Source organism: Coturnix japonica, chromosome Z (genome assembly GCF_054131305.1).
Source record: "Coturnix japonica strain WE chromosome Z, WE-NBRP24, whole genome shotgun sequence".
In the NCBI taxonomy this organism is placed as follows: Eukaryota; Metazoa; Chordata; class Aves; order Galliformes; family Phasianidae; genus Coturnix; species Coturnix japonica.
Window position 1 is genome coordinate 1,889,948 of NC_140702.1, and position 19,517 is coordinate 1,909,464.

The 19,517-nt window shown below is 44.6% G+C and overlaps 2 protein-coding genes across 5 annotated transcripts in view; one reads left to right on the forward strand and one right to left on the reverse strand.

Annotated features, from left to right (window-relative positions):
- LOC146753386 (uncharacterized) overlaps positions 1-11,740 on the forward strand; it is a 46,692-nt gene extending 34,952 nt beyond the window's left edge. For 2 of the 4 annotated variants that reach the window (XM_085530471.1, XM_085530473.1), the window contains 9 exons: positions 3,285-3,356; positions 3,699-3,821; positions 4,085-4,162; positions 4,346-4,427; positions 4,698-4,824; positions 5,022-5,167; positions 5,487-6,474; positions 7,332-9,541; positions 10,401-11,740. In XM_085530471.1, the coding sequence (XP_085386597.1) occupies positions 3,303-3,356; positions 3,699-3,821; positions 4,085-4,162; positions 4,346-4,427; positions 4,698-4,824; positions 5,022-5,167; positions 5,487-5,896 (1,020 nt within the window). In that variant the 5' untranslated portion in view covers positions 3,285-3,302 and the 3' untranslated portion in view covers positions 5,897-6,474; positions 7,332-9,541; positions 10,401-11,740. Of the gene's footprint in view, positions 1-1,625; positions 1,950-3,084; positions 3,158-3,284; positions 3,357-3,698; positions 3,822-4,084; positions 4,163-4,345; positions 4,428-4,697; positions 4,825-5,021; positions 5,168-5,486; positions 6,475-7,331; positions 9,542-10,400 lie in introns of those variants that run through there. The other 2 variants (XM_085530474.1, XM_085530472.1) reach the window with 2 other exon arrangements.
- LOC107307464 (rho GTPase-activating protein 32-like) overlaps positions 1-19,517 on the reverse strand; it is a 173,932-nt gene that overhangs the window by 142,843 nt on the left and 11,572 nt on the right. The window lies entirely within an intron of this gene.

Here is a 19,517-nt window from a genome sequence, read left to right on the forward strand (position 1 = left end):
TGAGTGTTCCCAGGTTCCCAGAAGTCAACAGGGAAGCCTTTGGAGACCCCTTGGGAAGACTCAGTGGGGCCCTAGAGTGATGTAGCAGCTTGTGTTGGTTGGATCTGCTTGGCAGGGAAGCGATTTCCCTGGTTGGAGCTGACTGACTGGGAGGTGATTCCCTTGGTTTAATTAATTTAATTACCTGGATTATAATTAAATAACACTGTTCAGCGTTCAGTCAAGATTATATTTTTCCAAAGTACTTCAGTCATGCATCTGTAGCAGCTTTGCTAAAATATATCGAGTTTATTCAAAATTCCAGTGATGCTCCTAAAGCACTTGAAGTGCATTTGAGGGGGGGAGTGACAAAACAGCTCTGAGAGAATCATCATCAAATCAGAACATGGGAACGGTAACTAATAGCAGAGATTCTGATAAGAATATTTAAATTTTCAAATTACCTTTTTCTAAAGTTGTATTTCACCAAGTTTCATCAACACTTGGTGAAAACACTGAAAAGCTGACTTGCTATGTTTCTTTTTATAAAAAATCATGTGTTACAATTGAGAAAAGAAGGTATAGCATGGAACGTTCTCCAAGTAAAGTGCAAAAAACATTTCTTCACAGTTCCAATTAATGTCTTATGTTTTGTTCAGACTCACTAAATGATGTATTTCAGGGTACATCACATGGGAATAGAAGAAGACTATTCAGAGCAGGAGCTGCAGAGCAAGATGAACGGCATGGGAAGGTAAGGCCGGGAACCAAGGACACAGCTTTTGTGTCACTCAGCCACCTGTGGCAGAGGTCAGGATTTCAGCAGGGATTTCTGCAGACGTTCCTTGAACACCCCCAGGGTGGGTGACTCCACCACCTCCCTGGGCAGTCCATTCCAGTGCCTGGCCACCCTTTCTGAGAAGTAATATTTCCTAATGTCCAGCCTGAACCTCTCCTGCCGCAGCTTGAAACCATTCCCTCTAGTTCTATCAGTAATGACATGAGAGAAGAGGCCGACCCCCAGCTCACTGCAACCTCCCTTCAGGAAGTTATAGAGAGCAATGAGGTCTCCCCTGAGCCACCTCTTCTCCAGGCTGGACATTCCCATCTCCTGCAGCCACTCCTCATATGGCCCCATTGTGCTCCAGACCCCTCACCAGCTTTGTTGCCCTTCTTTGAACACGTTCCAAAGCCTCAGTGTCTTTTTTGCAGTGAGGGGCCACAAACTGGACACAGAATTTGAGTTGTAGCCTCACCAGTGCTGGGTACAGGGGGACAGTCACCTCTCTGCTCCTGCTGGCGTCACTGTTTCTGATGCAAAATGTATGTAAGTGTCACATGTGTGACATCCTTTTTGATGGAGTTCTGTGACTGGAGTTCAATGGATTTGAGAGCTCACTTGAAGCCTGTGGGCATCACCCAGGAGTTGGGGTGAGAGGATGAGGCGCAGGAACAGGAACCTCTTTGGTCGTTATTAACTCCCAACTTTTTGGTCAGGAATCTCTGTGTGTTTCTTTATCATGTAAAGAACAGAGTCATTGTGCAGCTTGTGAATGAATTGATTCACGCCTGCTGATTGGTGCTGTTCTCTACAGGGAGCTGCAATGGAAATGGACACTTGTGGTCCACTGTCCAGCTCCCTCCCGTGTTGGATTTTCTGGGCTTTGAGACACGTCTTCCAGATGCACTTTGTGTTATTTCTGATGTGTGACCTGTTGAGCTCCAGCCCCAAATGAGGATTCAAGTACTACCACCGCAGTCCATTGGGACTGTAGTATTTGTTGCTAAACAGAATTCGTGTGCACCCTTGTCTTTCGTCTGCACAAAGGATCTTGTAATCATCTCTGTCTGTGTTTCTTTTAGACCCAGAGATGGAGCAGAGAGGAACACAGACTTGGGTGGATCTTCATTCAGGAGCAGGGACACGTCATGCTCATCTGAGGTGTCTGGCTGACAGCAAGAGCAGAGAGGTAAGTTTCATAGGGTCGCGTGCCCATTTTATTTTATTTTTAATTCATGGTGCATAGAGGCGTTCCCCAGACAAAGTGAGCATTTCTCAACTGGACTTTCTAGAAATGAGCTAGGCAGTGAAAATGGGTTTGAAGCATTCCTAAGAGCCCCGCAAGAGAATGCTGAGAGTTAATCTGGCACCCTCCTTTGGAAACGTCCGTTGTCTGTCAGCTCTTCAGCTGTGCCCTAACACCTCCCATTGCGCTGCCACACCAGGATAGAATTCCAAGCCCACACTGAGTCCTGGAATGTTGTGGTGCCGTGTTGGAATCAGATGTGACCACGTGGTCTTGGCTCCCCGCCTTGTGGGGGGTCATGGTGGACCAGGCTGTTGGCCGTTGGTGATGTCATAAGCGTCTGGAATGAGGGGAGGAGCGGTGCGTTCTGTGTTCCTTTGTGGGTGAGCTAGTGGTCGGAGTGGTTGGTTGCGTTGTTGTTCTTGTGTTTTTAGTGTCGTTAATTAGTTAGTGTCGTTAGTTAGTTAGTGTTGTTAGTTAGTTAGTGTTGTTAGTTAGTTAGTATTGTTAGTTAGTTAGTGTTGTTAGTTAGTTAGTATTGTTAGTTAGTGTTGTTAGTTAGTGTTGTTAGTTAGTGTTGTTAGTTAGTTAGTGTCGTTACTTAGTTAGAGTCGTTAGTTAGTTAGTGCCGTTAGTTAGTTAGTTAGTTAGTTAGTGACTTTATTGCCTTTTTCTTCACACCGTCGTGCGCAGCAGCTTGTAGGTAAGCTGAACCAGCATGGGATGGACGGGTGGGCAGTGAGGTGTTGAGAACTGCTGGCTGTCGGAGCTCACAGCACCGTATTGCTTACTCTTGACCATCAGATGTAATTTTCCCTCAGTACACACGTTCCAAAGGGGGTATCTGTAAAGGTGGCACCTGTCCCGTGCTTCTTCCATTGTCTTCTTTGCTCAGTAGTGGAAGCATTGTAAAGTTGCTGGGCGGACAGGCATCATGTAGCCTGAAACTAAGCATGTCTTGCAGCAAGTGGATGGGACGGTTGTGCTGTGTGTGTTATTCCATGTATGTCTTAGCCCTGCTCACTGACCTGCTCTTTCTCTCTCCTCTCCTCGCCCTCCGCCCACTGCCTCGGTGCAGCTTTTGCTCTCATTCGATCTGAGCAAAGCGACAAGGAACTGCTGCAGAGAGCTTGAGGTGATCTCACTGCCAGGTACGTGCCATGTTTTGTCCCCCCGCATGGTTTTGCCACAGGGTATGCGCGGGTAGCTCTGAGGAAGTCTGTCCATACTGTGCTGTGTGAATAGAGAAAACAGAAGTGTGTTTCTGCTCTGTTCCAGCTGTTCACACTTGCTGTGATGGGCGTCGCGTGCAGTGGGATCAGCCGTGAGCCCGAGGTGGTGGCGACGGAGGTACAGTATGAAGCTCTGGCTGTTCTTTTTTCCGTGTTGAGCCATTAGAAGGAGCTGCAGATGTACTCTCCTGCAGGAAAGAATGGGCCAAAAAGGGCCTGGCCAGCTGTCTGCGCCAGTGCCATTGCTGATGAGTCTGGGTAGAGAGAGATGCATCTTTGCATGGCCTGGCAATGCACGCCAGGAAGAGAAACGATTGTTGAGACGTGCAGCTCCTTCTGAAGTGCTCCTGATAAGGATGGAGTGCATTTGCTGCAGCTTTCTCTGCAGATGTGCTCCTCACCTTGAAATCCTCCTGGTTTGTCCTCAGCTCCTGACCACGGCCTGTGCTCTGTTTTGCAGGCTGATAACATGCGGGAGCCGCAGCTGGTGCGTGCTATTTCATCTGTTAACATACCAGCGATTGCGGCAGCCCATGTTATCAAGAGCCACGTCGCCCAGGGTCCGGATGAGCTCTCTCTGGAGGTAAGCAGTTCCAAGCGTTCCTTGTTGTCATGCATGGGAAAGTAGCATAAGCTGTGAACACAGCAGGAATAGTCTCAGACACCTTTAGTATATCTTGTGAGATAAAGATTCGAAGGTTCTGTTGCAGCTTAGACTTGTTCTGGGTTGGTTGGAGTTTGCTGTCAAGCTTGAGGATATTCTGCAGCACACAAGAAGGCAGTTATTTGAGCTGTTCTTTCCTGCCAGCTGTGCTGAAGCTGGGATTGATGTTTCATCTTTTGCAGGTTGGAGACATCGTGTGCATTGTTGATATGCCACCAAAGGAGATGAGCCCCTGGTGGAGAGGCAAGCGTGGCTTTGAGGTAGGCACACGCTTCCGACTATAATTTCAACTTCAGCAGAATCGGGAATCTCAAGTTGGAGCTGCTCTGCCTGCACAGGATGGCTTCTTGCCACAAACAGTTGCCCTGTGCCGATGTCAGAGGACCTTCCCTTTGGCTCTGGGCTTGCGCTAATGCCCACCTGTCTTTTTGTTCTTATTACAGGTTGGTTTTTTCCCTGGTGAGTGCGTGGAACTCATCAGGGGAAAACTTCCCGAGTCACTGGTCAATTCCTTGCCAATGCCAGGTACGTATTTTACATTTGACAACGCGGGTTAGTAAAATGTAGACAGAATGTGGCTTTCAGGGGGGTTGTAAATGCCCAAGTTCAGCAAGCTTAGCAAGAGAACTGCATTAAGCTCCTTGGGCACCTCCAGGGATGAGGAAAATCCGTTCTTGTGTGTCCTTGTTGGGAATGTAATTCCTGTTGTTACGTGCTCTGTCGAATGCATTGCACTCAGCCACGTCCAACTGAGCCTAGCCTGAAATGAACTGGTTTCTTTGTTTTGTTGCTCAGTGGCAAGGAAACGGGGCAAACTCATCACCCGCCTTCGTTCCCTGGTGAAGGCCCACCCCAGGAGAGCAAAGCAGCCGGAACCAACGACATTCTCTGGATCCATGTCCTTGCTTGACATCGTTGAGAGGTATTTAGCCAACACGACTTGAGGGCTGAGCTGTAGGAACGGAAGCATCCTCTGCTGTTTGAAACAGAGCGTGTTTCTAAGCTGTGTTTCAGCAGAAAGCAGGCAATGCCGGGAACAGGCAACAATTGGCAAGGGCTCTGTGCAGCTCTTCCCTCACCCTGCACCACGACTGACAGCATGCTCTGTTTTCTCTGCAGAATGAGTACTCCCAGTAAGAGGGCAGAGTCAGCAGCTTGCAGTTGGTGTTCCTGCTTCTGCCTGGGCAAACCATCCCCTGTGGCCAAACGCCAACTGCAGAGCAGTGCCAGGGAGCCCTCCGAAGTAGAAGTCTTGGTTCTGGCAGGTAAGGGTGCGAATCCAGCTTTCAAAACACTGTTTGTCAGCAACACAGGTAGAATTCATGCTTTCAGTGGGCTTGTACTTCCTTCTGGCGTTCAAGCCCATGCCTGACATCTTTGGTTGACCCCTGTCTTTCCCAAATGAGTCTCTTGTCAACACAAGAGCTGGGCCTGCACGAGGATCACTTTCAAGACAGTGACAGTGTTGCTAGAAGCTTATTGGCTTCTGCCCACCACCACTACATAGCCAAATGTCAAGAACCTCTTTAATGGTTCATCTTGTGAACGTTCGACACTAACCGTTGTGCATCTACTCCTTCCTAGGTGACCCGAGCCCTTGTATATCCCCAAGACGCAGGGCATGTTACGATCATGCATCCAGTGATTCCATCAATGAAGAGCTGTTGAGAAGCACAGGATGCTGCAGTTCTGATGAAAGCCTTCCATATAACATCAGTTATGCAGAGAAGAATGTCATCATTGTTGAAGCCCTCATTCATCCTATCCCTCCAGAAGCTCCTGACCTGAGCCTACCAGATGCCACAGTTACAAGCGTGGACTGTGGCCTGGTGCCTTTCCAGGACAGCCCAGCCCAAGCGCAGCCTGACTGCCTCGACAGCAACACCTCCAAGCAGGACCAGGACAGCGTTACTGAGGAGCAGCCGAGCCTCTTGGAGGGGGACTTGGAGTCAGGCCTCCAGTCCCAGGCACCAGGCAGCACCACGAGCTCTTAGACACTCTCCCCTTAACAGCAGAGGATGTGTCCCATCTTTACCCCAGACCTTTCATTCCCTCCTTTCTCCTATTGAATAAAGGCACGCTCGTGATCAATCAACGCCTTGACTGCATTCTGAGTCTTCATTCGCAGAGATTGGGATGAGTACAAGAAACGTCAAGGCAGCTCAGCTTGCAACGCTCTGGCCGTGGGGTGCGTGCACGGACACTGTAATCATACAGGGAAAGGCTTCCACTGCTTCCTAAAGCTGTAGTCCAGCCCTGCTACTGCTCTGTGGCACAAAGCCCTGAGGGATGTTCCATATTGTTAACCTAAGTGAAGCCAGCTTCATGCACTGTGTTTTGTTGTTGCTGGGTGAGAGGGGGATGCACGTTGGTGAGAAGATGAGCATTGCTGGATCTGCCACGAGTGTCCCTTCTGCCTCTAAGAATATGTCCTAAGTAGGATGTGAACACTGCTGGCACTTCCTCATTGCACGTGCTTGGAGGATCTTCAGTTCTTGCACATTCAGGATGTCTGTCAGTGACTACGAGGAAATTCTCAAGTACTAGGAATTCCATGAAACAGTTGGAACGGGTAAGTGTCATCTTTGTACAGAAACAGCACGCCTAACAGTCTGTCTCAGCACTCTAGAATTAATCTGAGAATAGATTGACAGCTCTTGTCAGTTCTCTAAGTCAGGTTTCATTAGTATAAACTTGAAATTGGATTTTTGAAACCAGTTGGAAATTGATGGTGCTGATTACCTCTTCCTCTAATTAAAACATTACACCCAATGCTAGGTACTCTGCTTTACTTGTTGTATTATATTAGAGAAGAATTCACACTCAACTTTAAGCATCTGTGTTTTGAATTATAGGTGGTTTTGGAAAGGTAAAACTCGGGCGGCATCGTCTTACTGGTGAAAATGTTGCAATAAAAATCATGGAGAAAGTTACTTTAGGGGTAAGCCAAAAGGCATTTAAATATGATAATATCTTCTGTTGGAGTTGTGGAGTTCTCAAGATCACGGGGGCAGGTGGGATGGTACATAGGAATGCAGCCTACTGGTCCCATTGCCTTTTGAAAGATGCTGTAGAGCTGGAAAAAGTTTAACAGAGCACCACAAATCTTGTTCCTCCTTGTTCAGAGGGCAGTATTCTCTGGCTGTAAAGTGGAGGAAGTTATTACATCATTACATTATGTCATTACAACATTATTCCATTATTACAGCAACTTTACCAAAATGTCAATGAAAATGCTGAATGTTTTACTTTTCATTTTTCACAGCTCTGTTTCAGAATTTCTATGGGAGTGATGTCAGTCATTGCTGAGTTGATGTTGAATTGTGTACTGTCCCATATGTGCTTGTTCTGTTCCACAGCAGTCAGATGTGGTACCTGGTATGTCACAGTAGTTAGCGATTTCATCGCTTGCTTTTATGGTCTCTTAAGGATGACTTGCCTCATGCTAAAACAGAAATTGATGCCATGAAGAACTGAAGTCATCAACATGTTTGCCCATTGTATCATGTAAGAGAGACATCAAAGAAATATTTATAGTCATAGAGGTAAGAAATAGTTTCTGCTTTCTGTGCTGTCATTGTTACTTATCTTTCTCCGATACTCTCTAAATGCATTTTCAGATAACCTTATCTTACAGGGAAGCTGTTTGATTGCATTGTTTCTAAGGACCGCCTTTTGGAAGAGGAAGCTCCAGTCTTATTTTGACAGATTGTTTCAGCAATTGCTTCTGTTCACAGTCAGGGTTATGTCCAGAGACCTGAAACCAGTGAGCCTGAACTGCAGTCAGTCTTCCATAAATAATAATGAATGTGTTTTTATTTTTCTGTTGGCAGAGAAAGTTACAGTACTCCACTCCATTCCAGTGGATTGCAGGAGAGAACTGAAGGGGGGAGAAGTAACACAAAGTAGAACTCATGGGTTGAGATAGAATTATGTACTGAGATAGAGAAAAGGATAATAGTTATGATGAATGCAAAAGCAATTGCTCACCACCTACCAATCAGTGTCCAGTTAGCCTCCTAGTAGTGGAAGAGATTGACATGAAGTTCTACCCCCTTCAAAACTCCTTCCACAATATGTCATATAGTATGGAATATCCTTTGGCCAGTTTAAGTCAGCTGTCCTAGTTCTGTTCCTTCTCACTTCCTTGGGCTCTCAGCTGAGATTGACTGTGGCTCTGTACAACGCTGCCTGGCAGCAGCTGTAAGCATCACTGCGCTATCTCCATTGTTTCTCTAGAATGAAAACGTAGTATTATATCAGATACTGAAGAAAATAATTCAGTCCCAGCTGAAACTCAGATATCCTTCATTGTCTTGTGCTTAGGATTCTTTCCCTACAGGAAATGTTCGATAATTATTGCTATTTGGTACTGTGTTGTGTAGCTGAGCTGGATTTTGTTATCCTTGAAGAAGTGTCTTCCTCTGAAAGGGGAGTAAAACATGATGCTCCTAATGAGCGGAGCAGAGACACAGATCTGATCTGAGTTTTGGTTTCACATTTTTGTGATGCTCTTTGCTGCAGTTTGTATCTAGAGAGAAGCCCTTGTGGTGTCAGTCTGTTGTGTAACCTGCCCTAGTTTTGTGCCTCAAGGAAGAGTGATCCTTTAAACAAATGGTGGCTATACAGAGGGTATGGGGTGAGATGCATTCCTCTGGCCCCATCCAATGGATTTTCTGTCACTGAAGACTTGAAGCACAGGTTAGGTACTGGATGGCTTGAATATTTCCTCACCAATAGGTTACAGCTTGGCATTTTGTAAGCTGCTGGGATCTCTCAGTAAAGCAAATCATTACAACATGTGCATTTTCCAAGGCGTCTTATGAAATCCCTATATCTATAGAACCTTTCCCCACTGAAAAATAAAGCACATGCCCGAGGGATGAGACTGCATCTTCTTTCTGGGTAATATGTTCAGTGCTTGGAAAGCTATTTCCTTCTATGTAGTCTGCTGTTTTCTGTCACTATCCTATTGTGACCTGCTGGCCAGAGCCTCAGTCAATCTTCATACGCACCCCCTCTCCCCACCCCGCAGGCATTGAGAAGCTGTCATGAGGTTCCTCTACACCCTGAACAAACATCTTTCTCCCCAGCTTCTCTTCTCTGAGTGGGAGCTTCAGCCCCCTGCACAGGATGGATGTCATCCACAGAGTTTGTTTCAGGTTGTTATCCTTCCTGGCCAAAAACCAGATACAGTATTGTAGATGTGGTCCAGTGAGTGTTGAAGCAGGAATGACTTGTCCTGGTCTGGTTGTGCTGCTTTTTAATGCAGCTGATGATCTTGTTGTACTTCTTTTCTGTCAGAGCACACTGCTGGCTTGCATTCAGCCTGTGGTCTCTCACCACTTGTCCTCCTAGTCCCCAGGTCCTTTCCAACAGATACCAGCTAGTATTTCCCACCTGGGATATTGGAAGATGGGAACTTGCCAGCAGTCAGTGAAGATCTCTGAGACAGCGAGAGCGAGCGAGCTTTGAGTAGACTGGGAACCACTGTCCACAGCAGGAAAGAAGAGAAGAGAAAAGATGTTTCCTTGGGCACTTGGGTGGAAATCATTCCTGACTGCTTTCTCATCCACCGGGATAATCTGCTGATTGACAATTTGAAGCTGAGAGACTTTGGACTCTGTGCAAAGCCAAAGGTAAGAGGATCTGTTAAATCAAATACAATGTGCCCACAAGTAATGCATGTTTGACTGCAATTTGCAACTGGGGCTTGTCCAAACAAACACCCTAAAATCAAGCTGTTTCTGCGGCTGACATGTCATTGCATCTTGTTTGGAATGGCCTGAACTGTGTGAGAGTGGTTAACAGATTGCTCAGAAGCACAGGTAGATTATTTTCACTAGCTAGACTCCCTGTTTTCGTAGTCTAAGCTGTAGATAATCTTGTAGGTATATCACCTGTCTTATGCAAGGGTCTGTAATAGGAGCATGGGGTTGGTGTGCCTAAGGAACCTTCTAAGGAATTGTATGTAGGATGAGATTGTGGATAGAATAAAATAACATTTGCAGGTAATGTACGGAACCTGTGATTGCATATGTTTGAACTGAATTGTTTCTTGATCTTCAAACTGATTTCCAGAAGCCTTTATTAACATGTAAGATGGGTGCTGGTAAGAAAGAATGGGAAGACTGCCTTACTGATTCCAAGAGAATTACCTATCCTCAAATGATTTCTCCTGGCCCAAGTTAGAGCCTCTCACAGGTAATCGAGACCAACAGGCTGTTGTTGCACAATCAACAGGCACAATAGAGATGATCAGCTGAGGAAGATAAAGCATCATCCCAAGGGTACTAGATAAGTGAGCAGCTTGAGATCTGCACATTTATGGGATACTCGTGGTCTTAGACAATATTTGCTTAGTGAGGTCACATTGAATGAAAGCAAAATCAAAGATGAATGAAAATATACACAGGAGAAGAAGCCTCTGAGGCTTCTGAAGTGTTATGACCAGAAGACATAAACTCTGTTAAAGCAAACGTTTCTCTCTCTTTTTAGTGTTCTTCCAGGGAGGCCTTGATTACCGCCTGAACACATGCTGTGGAAGCCCAGCTTATGCAGCACCAGAGCTAATCCAGGGCAAAGCGTCTATTGGCTCAGAGGGATGTAGAGCGGTGTTTGTTTTCCCCTCTTTCCCTTCCCTCTGCACAGAGCATTTCAAGGCAGTGGAGCTCAGGTAGGCTCTCTTGGTTTCCCTTCTGAATTCTGCTAGGTTGCATTGCTTGGTAGCTCTCAGAAGCTGTCAGTGGCCACAGACTAGAAAAGTGCAATTGGTCTCAGTTCACACAGCTGGCTGGTTTTTCTCTGGCTAATCCTGAACTGCCTCAAGCGACTGCTTTGGGGCTCTACAGAACAGCAACTTCAGAGATCTCTTTCTATTACTAAGTTTTTGAAAGAGCAATTTGCTCTGTTAATTATCCATCATTTTTGTGCAGTCTGTTTTGTCAGACTTCTCTTTAGCTTCCAAGTTGTATGTGAAGACTTGTTTGCACTGTAATGCTCAATGTACTAAAAATTGAGAGATGAAAATATGAAGAGTTTTTCCAGCTTTGATTTCATGTCTGGAATTTTGGAACCCACTACTTGCAGTTGTTAATCTGACCAAACTGGTCTGGTTTGGAATGCCCTCATCCTTCTTGAATCGCTCTGCTGTTAAAGGCGGAGCAATTCCTACAAGTGCCATGGCCCCACTGTTGTTCTAATTCTTGTTTCTTTGTTTTCCACACACTGCTTTTCAAGCCTCCTTTTTCTTTACAGTCCAAGTGAGAATTGCACTGTGAGGTGTCTGAACCTTGTTGTGCCTCTACATAAAGAGAACAGCAGCAAAGCCTGACAGGTGACTGTGCTGACAGCTCTCGTAGCCAGTAACACGTAACTGTGCTAAATCCCTTGTGATGGCTTTGATTTAATTTTTGCCAGTGAAATCCTTGTAAAAGGAACTGCAGCAGTGTGATGAGCTAAGGTGAAGATGCTGGTTTTAGTAGTGCTCTAAGCTGATTGGAAGGGCAATTTAATGAGGGTTATATGCTTTCTCTAGGACGATAAGTTTTTTTTTCCTGAGGGATAGAGCCAGCTTTTCATGGGCTATATGTGGGCTTTGGCAAGGGCAGACAATCCAGTCTGTCAGGAAGCCATTTGAGGTGCTTCAGGTTTGTAAGCTTGTCTTTTTGTTTTTCAGGCGGATATTTGGAGCATGGGTGTACTGCTGTATGCTCTGCTGTGTGGGTTTTCCCTTTGGATGATGACAATATGATGGCACTCTACAGGAGGATACCAGTGGGTATCAGTGGTGCTAGAATACACTGAGAAGGGAAATAGCTGAGCTTGACAAGAGGCCTTGCTTTTCGGATGGCAGAACATGCTGAGCTGTGGGTAGAAAGGCCTGTCTGCTGAATATTGTCCCTGTTTTTGCTGCTTTGTCTACCAGTATTTTGTGGATTTGGTTCTACTCTTGGTTGGCCTATGTGGCACTGTAGCCTGATTCTATACCATGATAGCATACAGAATTTAAGGAGAAGTATTTTCTTGCCAGTGGGCTGGATTTTTTGTATCTGGTTCTTCCACTGGCTACTCCCTGTACTATCTGTAGTAAAAATAGAGACACATCATTTGATTTCCCAGAAATGAATGTTACTAAATGCCAGCCCTTCTCATGTCTATGAAGAGCAAAGTTCTGCATTTGCTATTAGAATTTCCTCTTCCAGAATCAGGAGGTAATGTAGGACCCCACAGATTGCCTTCAGAATTCAACAGTTAGTTCTGTTTCCTTTCTGAGTGCATAACAACCTGAGCACATGAATTGAATGACGTGGCTTTTTAGCCTGGTACAAACTCTGCTGTAGACTGAAACTTGGTCCATTTGTAAGCAGGACTTTGTCCATCTCTGCAGGACAGCAGAAAACCCTTTGTGCTAATCATGATGCCAAGAAGCAGAATGCGGCAAATGGCAGATGATCCAACTGCTTCAGGTGTTCATTTCCTTAAAACTGAGAATAGTTTTGGACTGAGAGTTTGTAAGCAGAACGGAGCTCTTAAAGCTGTCAGAGATTATTTCTGCACTGCTCAATTCTATCTGCCTAACATACACAGGATCTCAGAACTGCGTTGCTTGAACTGGTGGAACTTGTTGAAGTGAACTGGGATGAGCAAGTTTTAGAACTTAATCAGAATGCAGTATAACATGGATAATCTCATGGGTATTAAGGTACAGGCTTGCTATTTCTGCACTGAATTTGTTTTTATTTTACATGACCGTGATCTGAATGTTGCTTGAAACGCAGGCACCTCGGCACTGTTGTGTAACTAAATTTCACACATTATAGACCCTCAAATATCCTGGAATCTAAAACTCTGACTTGTTTTAAGGCTGCTGCTTGAGTCTAATCATGGTCATAGTGTCTGTGTGCAGTGTTTCTTTCCCTGTAATGCTCCACATCATTTCATTTTGGGAATTCTGAAGGAAATTGTCTATGTGCCATAACTGTTGTTGGAACAAACTATGCCTGGTGTGATCTTATACATAGGTTCTGTAACTGCTCTTCATAGCTCAGGTTTTTGACCTTCCTTTTGGTGAAATGATGAAATACTTCTGGTTTCTATTTGTGGTTCTAGGCACCTTGAAGCTCTTAGGAATAGAACAATTGTCTCCAGTTCTTTTCAGTGATATCAGTATCAGCTCAAGTGCTGCTGGTCACTAGGTAGACCCAAAGAAGCAGATTCCAGTGAAACAACAGAAGAGCTGGACCTGCACGAGGATCACTTTCAAGACAGTGGCTCTGTTACTAGAAGCCTATTTGCTTCTTCCTGCCACCATTCTATTACCAAATATCAACAACCTCTTTCATGATTCAACTTGCAAACGTTTGACACTAACCCTTGTGTTTCTATGCCTGCCTAGTTGATTCGAGCCCTTGTCAACCCCAGAGATCCAAACCAAGTAGTGATGTGCAGTGTGTTTCCATCAATGGAGAGTTCTTATTAAGCACGAATCGCTGCAATTCGGATGACAGCCTTCCACATGGTAACAGTGATGGACACAAGGGGCTCATCCACGTTCATGCTCTCATATCTCCTGGCTCTGCTGAAGCTCCTGACCTGAGCCTGCCAGACACCACAGTCACCTGCCTGGATTGTGACCCAGCGCCTTTGCAGTGCTGCCCATCCCAAGCACAGCTCGAGTGCCCCAACAGCAGCACCACCATGCAGGAGCAGGGCAGCATCAGTGAGGTGAAGCTGAGCATCTTAGATGGGGACTTAGAGTCAGGCTGCAAGTCCCAGGCACCAGGCAGCAGCACCAGCTCTGAGCCACTCACATCTTGACAAGAGGAGTCCCATCTTCACCCTTGACCTCTCAAGCCCTCCTGTCTTTTATTGAATAAAGTCACTCTCATGCTCAATCATCGCCTTGGCTGCATTCCGAGTCTTCATTCACAGGGATTGGGATGAATGCAACAAACAGCAAGGCAGCTCAGCTTGCAATGCTATGGCTGTGGGGTTCGTGCAGGCAGAGCTCTGGGTTCCCATTTTGCCTGGCTTTGGGATGTCAGCAGCAAGATCTCTACCATTTTGTATGGCAGCAAATAATCTCTAGCATCCAGGTTGCTGCTCATGATAATCCCAGTCTTCCTGGCTGTCGCTTTGTGATACCTTTCAAAGCCTTTTGATACTCTTTGATGCCTTGGCTGCTCCCTAACACCTCTGTCCTCCTGCCATGTTGACTCATGTCTCCCACTTTTAAGCTGGCTTTGCAGATCATCTCCAGCCCTGTCATCATCACGCTGCAGCAGGAGGTGCTCACCTGGCCCAGTGTCTGGCAGTGCTGCTTGTTCTGCAGATGAGCAGCTGCCTCCTCATCTCTTCAGCTACAGTAGTTTTTCTCAGGGCAGTTAGATGCAGTCATGCTCCTCTGGATTTGGTGTGTTAAATCCATGCTGCATGGCAGCAGTCAGTGCAATACAAAGGTGTTCTGTGTGCCACAGCATTTCTCCAGGGGCTGCCAAAGGTAGAAGCACAACACAGCACCATCCTTCTGACAGTCATGTCTGTGAGTGTTAGACATGTGAGCACTGCATCATCCCCAGCGTGTCAGTGCTTTTCCACACCAACCTGACTCTCACACTCTGCACTGAATGTAACTCTGCTCTTGTGGAGACAAATGCTTTCTGTCACATCCTCCATCCCTGCAACCATTTGCCGGTAGGCAGCTCTTGCAGAAGAATCAAGCAGCAGAACCTTTTTCTCACCCTACAGCATGCAAATGCTATGAAAGCAGAAATAACCTGGCGTGCTCTGGGTCTGCAAGGCTGCACAGATGGGAGAGGTAGATTGTGTTTTTGCAGTGGAAGTTTCCAGTATTTTCAGTACATAGTGTAGGCCCTAACTGAATGTATAACCCTCTTGTAAAACAGCTGTATAAGTAGTTTTTCCACCAAGAAAGTTGCTGAACAGAGTTAAGTTCAGACTGGGGGCATTCTGACATGGGTAGAATTGAGACAAGCACAAGATAAATACGCAGGGTGGGTAGAGCCCAGCACAGCACAGAATGAATGTACTGACTGTTGGAAACATTGCCCTGCTCTGTCCGCAGAAAAGTACAAGGCAGACCTAAAAACAAGAGGTTGGTAACTGACCTATATATTAGGTCAATTCAATTTCAATATATGGAAATGAATCCTAGCAACAGTCTGGAGGACTATGGCACAAGGCCATATTATATCAGGCTCTAGCAAATTTACAGGCAGTCACTGCACGAAGAGGTAGATTTGAGTTGCACATTATATGATTCCCACAAAGATTAAGGAAATCTGAAGCTTTCAATATATTTTTTTAATTCTTTTTTCATTTCATTTTTTAAACACCTGACCCAGACCCCAACCCTCACAGGAGCTGTAAAGATAACAGCATTAAACAGCAATGTAACTCTAATCCTAACCCTTACCCTGATTCTAAAATCGTCTCTAACTCCAAATGTAACAACAAAAATGATGCTACAAGTTTGTAGCAAAAGGAACCTTAACCCTGATCATAATCCAAAAAACAATCATTAAGGTAACAATAATCTTTACCTTAAAAGTAATATTAATCAGAGCCCAGGTGATGCCTGCATCCAATCAGAAGCATGCTTTGCATTATTTAAGAGTTGTATTTTTTCCAATGAACTCTCTCTATTATCACGTTTATAAAGTAACAGAGTCTGTTCTTTTTCTCCTGACACTGCGCCTTACTCCAGACATCCCCTGGAAATGACCCAGATAGGGCACCATCAAAGTAATGCTAATAGTAATGTCAGTCCTAAGGGTATCTCTAGCCTCAGTGTTAATGGGACGCTCACAACAATCCCGACAGCCTTAAACATTCTGGTGGTGTGACAGAGGTGCTGCCTTGCACATGCTGGGCAGTCCCGTTGCCTGTTACATGCAGGCGGCAGCAGGACTTAGCCCCAGGAAATGTTGGTTCTATTCTCATCCTGGTCACATCTGCAGCAAACACATCATAAGCCTCTTGATCTGGAATCAAATTTGCTGGCAAAATGGCAAAAAAACCTGCAGGTCTCATTTCTCCATTTGTATCACGAAGCAATCATGGTATTCTAATCCCTTGGGGAATCTGAGGGTAGTCATTCACCCCAATACCCAGATTACCCTTATACTTAGTAAGTGTTAGATAAGAATCAGGAGAGAAACACTAATCATACATGAGATAAACAAGTAGCAAATGGATTATAAGAGAGTAATTCCATGTACAGCATAGTCTAATAAAATTAACATTGGAGTGGTTGGAGATAAAGAGCCTTTGGGGATGAGAGCATTGGAAACAAGGAAATATTGTAGAGATTCCTTGGAGTTGAGAAATAAAACAAACTCCATTTTTTGGTGACTTCTCCATTTTCCTACATGCAAAATGTAAGAAGTGATTGAATTATAAATGATAGAAGCAGAAAGAAAATTGGTCTGCCTCTGTGCCAGACTTCATTAAATATTGGCCATAGCAGTATATAAAGCCACAGAAAGGTAAAGTAAATGCAAAGTACTGAATGAGAGAAATGCCGTTTTACCATATGCACCATCACAAGAAGTAATTTCCTGCCTTCAGGGGTAACGAGAGCAATGACATCTTGACTTCAGCTGTTTCTGTCTATAAAGAAAAGTAGACCTGTGGAAGGAGGGAGAGATTTCCTGAAGCTGAGGATCAACCACTGTGAGACTGAGGGTGACTCTGTAGTGAAGGGATGTGGATCAGATCTGTGGGTGTCAGAAGCTCTCACAAGCTTGTCCAGTCAGCAGTGTAGTTCTTACTCTTTTTAGTTTTATTTCCAGTACAATCCACTTGGAGAAGAGCAGGATTCACAGAGTTATCAAAGTTGGCCATTAGATTGGTTGTGCAAGGACATTTCATGAAGGCTACACGGAACTTGTCTCCTGCATTCTCTACAAGCCAAGGTGCTGTCCTGAAATGCAGAAATCCCTTCTATCAAAAGTGGAAGACATCAAATATTGATTCTTTTCCACATTAAAAGTAAAACACCATTTGATATCCTGGAGGAAAAGGAGAGTTCATAAGAAAATGCCAGTTCCTGCCTCCTGTTAAGATTTGAAGATAGGGAAGGACAGGTTCTCATTTCAGCCAGTGCCCATACCATTAAACCAATGATCAGTCTGTGTGTCTCCCTAGGCTTCCTTTCCAGAAGACAAACCTATGAAACAAAGAAACTTTCCTATTACCATATTTCATTAAAATATAACTTTCTGGAAGGAAAAAATCAAGAAATCACGTTTCTATCCATCAGAGCAGAACTGACTAATCGTGGAGGTGGAACCGAGAGCAGAGAAAGAATGTGTGGCCCTGTGCAAACCTGCTCCATCCTGCTCTGCTTTTGTGTGGTTCATCTTGGTTGAATACTTTTCATCTTGCAGTAGGTGTGACTTTAATTTATGGAAGACCTTATGAGAACTGGACTGGCTTCGGGGCTCATGGCATTTCCCCCAGCTAAAAGTAAATGTTTTCTGGGTTGTTTACTAATGCACTTGACTTGCTCCTATTGAGTAAAGGTGGGATCCCAGGATGCCCAGTTCATACAATGACTCCTTTGCTGAAGGCATTCTTGGCTAGTTAGAAGAAGAAGCTCACTGAGGGATGGGCAACTGCAAATCATCTGTGCCTTTAAGAAGTTCCCTTACTGACTGTGTTGCTAAATATCCTAATGGAAATCTGCAAGTTCATGCTCCCTACTGACACATCTCTGCTTCTGCACAGAAGGAAAAAAATGTATGAGTTGATGAAAATATATTAATCTATTAATAATGCATATTTTTCTTCCCAGCCACAGTGAGAGGAGGATTTGCTCCCTTTTTAGTACAGTACTTTGTTGGTAAGGATGCTCTTTGAATAAGTGGGATAAGTTAACACCAGACTTCCTCTAGCTGAATAATAGAAAGATTAAGTTTAGAAAAGAACTCCTTGATTTTCTAGTCTAACAATTCACCTACCTCCAGTGTTGCCAACTAAGCCACATCCCAAAGTATTTCATCTAATGTTTCCTTAAACTCCTCCAGAGATGATGACTTCACTGCCTTGCTGGGCAACCTGTTCCAGTGCACTGCTACTCTTGATGAGAAGAAATAGCACCCTGATATACAGGGTTATATAGGTATATAGAACCCTGATATAGCACTGAGGGACATGATTTAGTGGGTGTGGTGGGGATGAGTCAGTGGTTGGACTACACACTTGCATGTTGCTGTGTGTGCCCTTTATTGCTGTACACTGTAGTCTGTGTAAGGACTTGTTCTCCAAACCATCTGAATGTTTGTTTACCATGATGCAGCAGCTGTCTCCTTTGTAAAGAAGGAAGCAAGAAAAAGACTACATTAAATTCATTCATTCTTAGCAGAAAGGAAACAAAGAAAAGAAAGAATTTTTAACCTGCTGTTAGCCATGTTTGGAAATAAAAAATCACTGTTTAGAAATACCTGGAAAGTAAGTACACCATTCTGGAAAGTCAAATAAATGTGGTGCAAAGCAAACTGTCTCTGGCTTTGCCAAATCAGGCCTTCATTAGCCAAAGGATCCCTCCCTTTTTCTCATAGTGATAAAGAAATTCCTTTTATGGCTCTACTATTTTCATTAGTTATTTTGGGAAGATTATCTCCAGTCCAGCAGCTCAAAGATTTTGGGATGTACTCTGGTCCCAGTTCACCTTGCTGAACCTGTCAACAAAACTAACATCACCTGTCACAGAATGATAGAATCATGAGAGCTGGAAAAGACCACTTAGATCATCCAGCCCAATCATCAGCCCATCACCACCATGTCCACTAAGCCTCCTCTCCTCCTCCTTCACTGACCTTGGTGACTGCAGGGCTGTTTGTCTCACACCATTCTTGCTCATAGCTCTCACATATGCTATGCAGTGGTTTGAACCTTCCTTAACAAAGTTATCACAGAAGTGCCAGCAGCATCACTCCTTGACTCAGCTTTGGCCAGCACTTGAACTGGTTCTGCCTGACATGGGGCAACTACTGGCCTCTTCCTACAGAGAACAACACTGCAGCCTCTTTGCTGCCACAGTCCAGACATTAGACACACATGTGTAACCCCTTCCTTTCACTCCCAAAGTGCACGCACACACCGGTACCACAATGTCCTTGTGCAGCTCCAACACTCTGCACACCCCTGTGCACACACATATATGTGCATGCTCGTCCTTGCACACATACCCACTGACCTACACACACCTGAGCAACCCCACTGGTTTGGGCAAAGGACATCTGAACATCAAGACAGTAGTTTCGGTCTCTGAGTTTACACTTAGAGAAGTCTAATCTGGGACAACACAAGTCAGTGAATATTGGGCCAAATCCTTCTGTAATTAATTTTCTTCATCATCATTGTGAAGATGAATAAAACAACAGCACATTTTCTCATTATTTTTGATGTTCTTTTATTTCTACAGTACAATTAAATTTACATATAAATATATTCAATATAAATTTATTTTTCCCATGAAACATATAGACATTTTATAGTTTGAATAAGAACTGCGTCTGCTCTGTGTTTCTTTCCCATTTACAAAACTCAGTGCTTTTAGGTTTATGCAAAATTGTTGAGGATGAGATC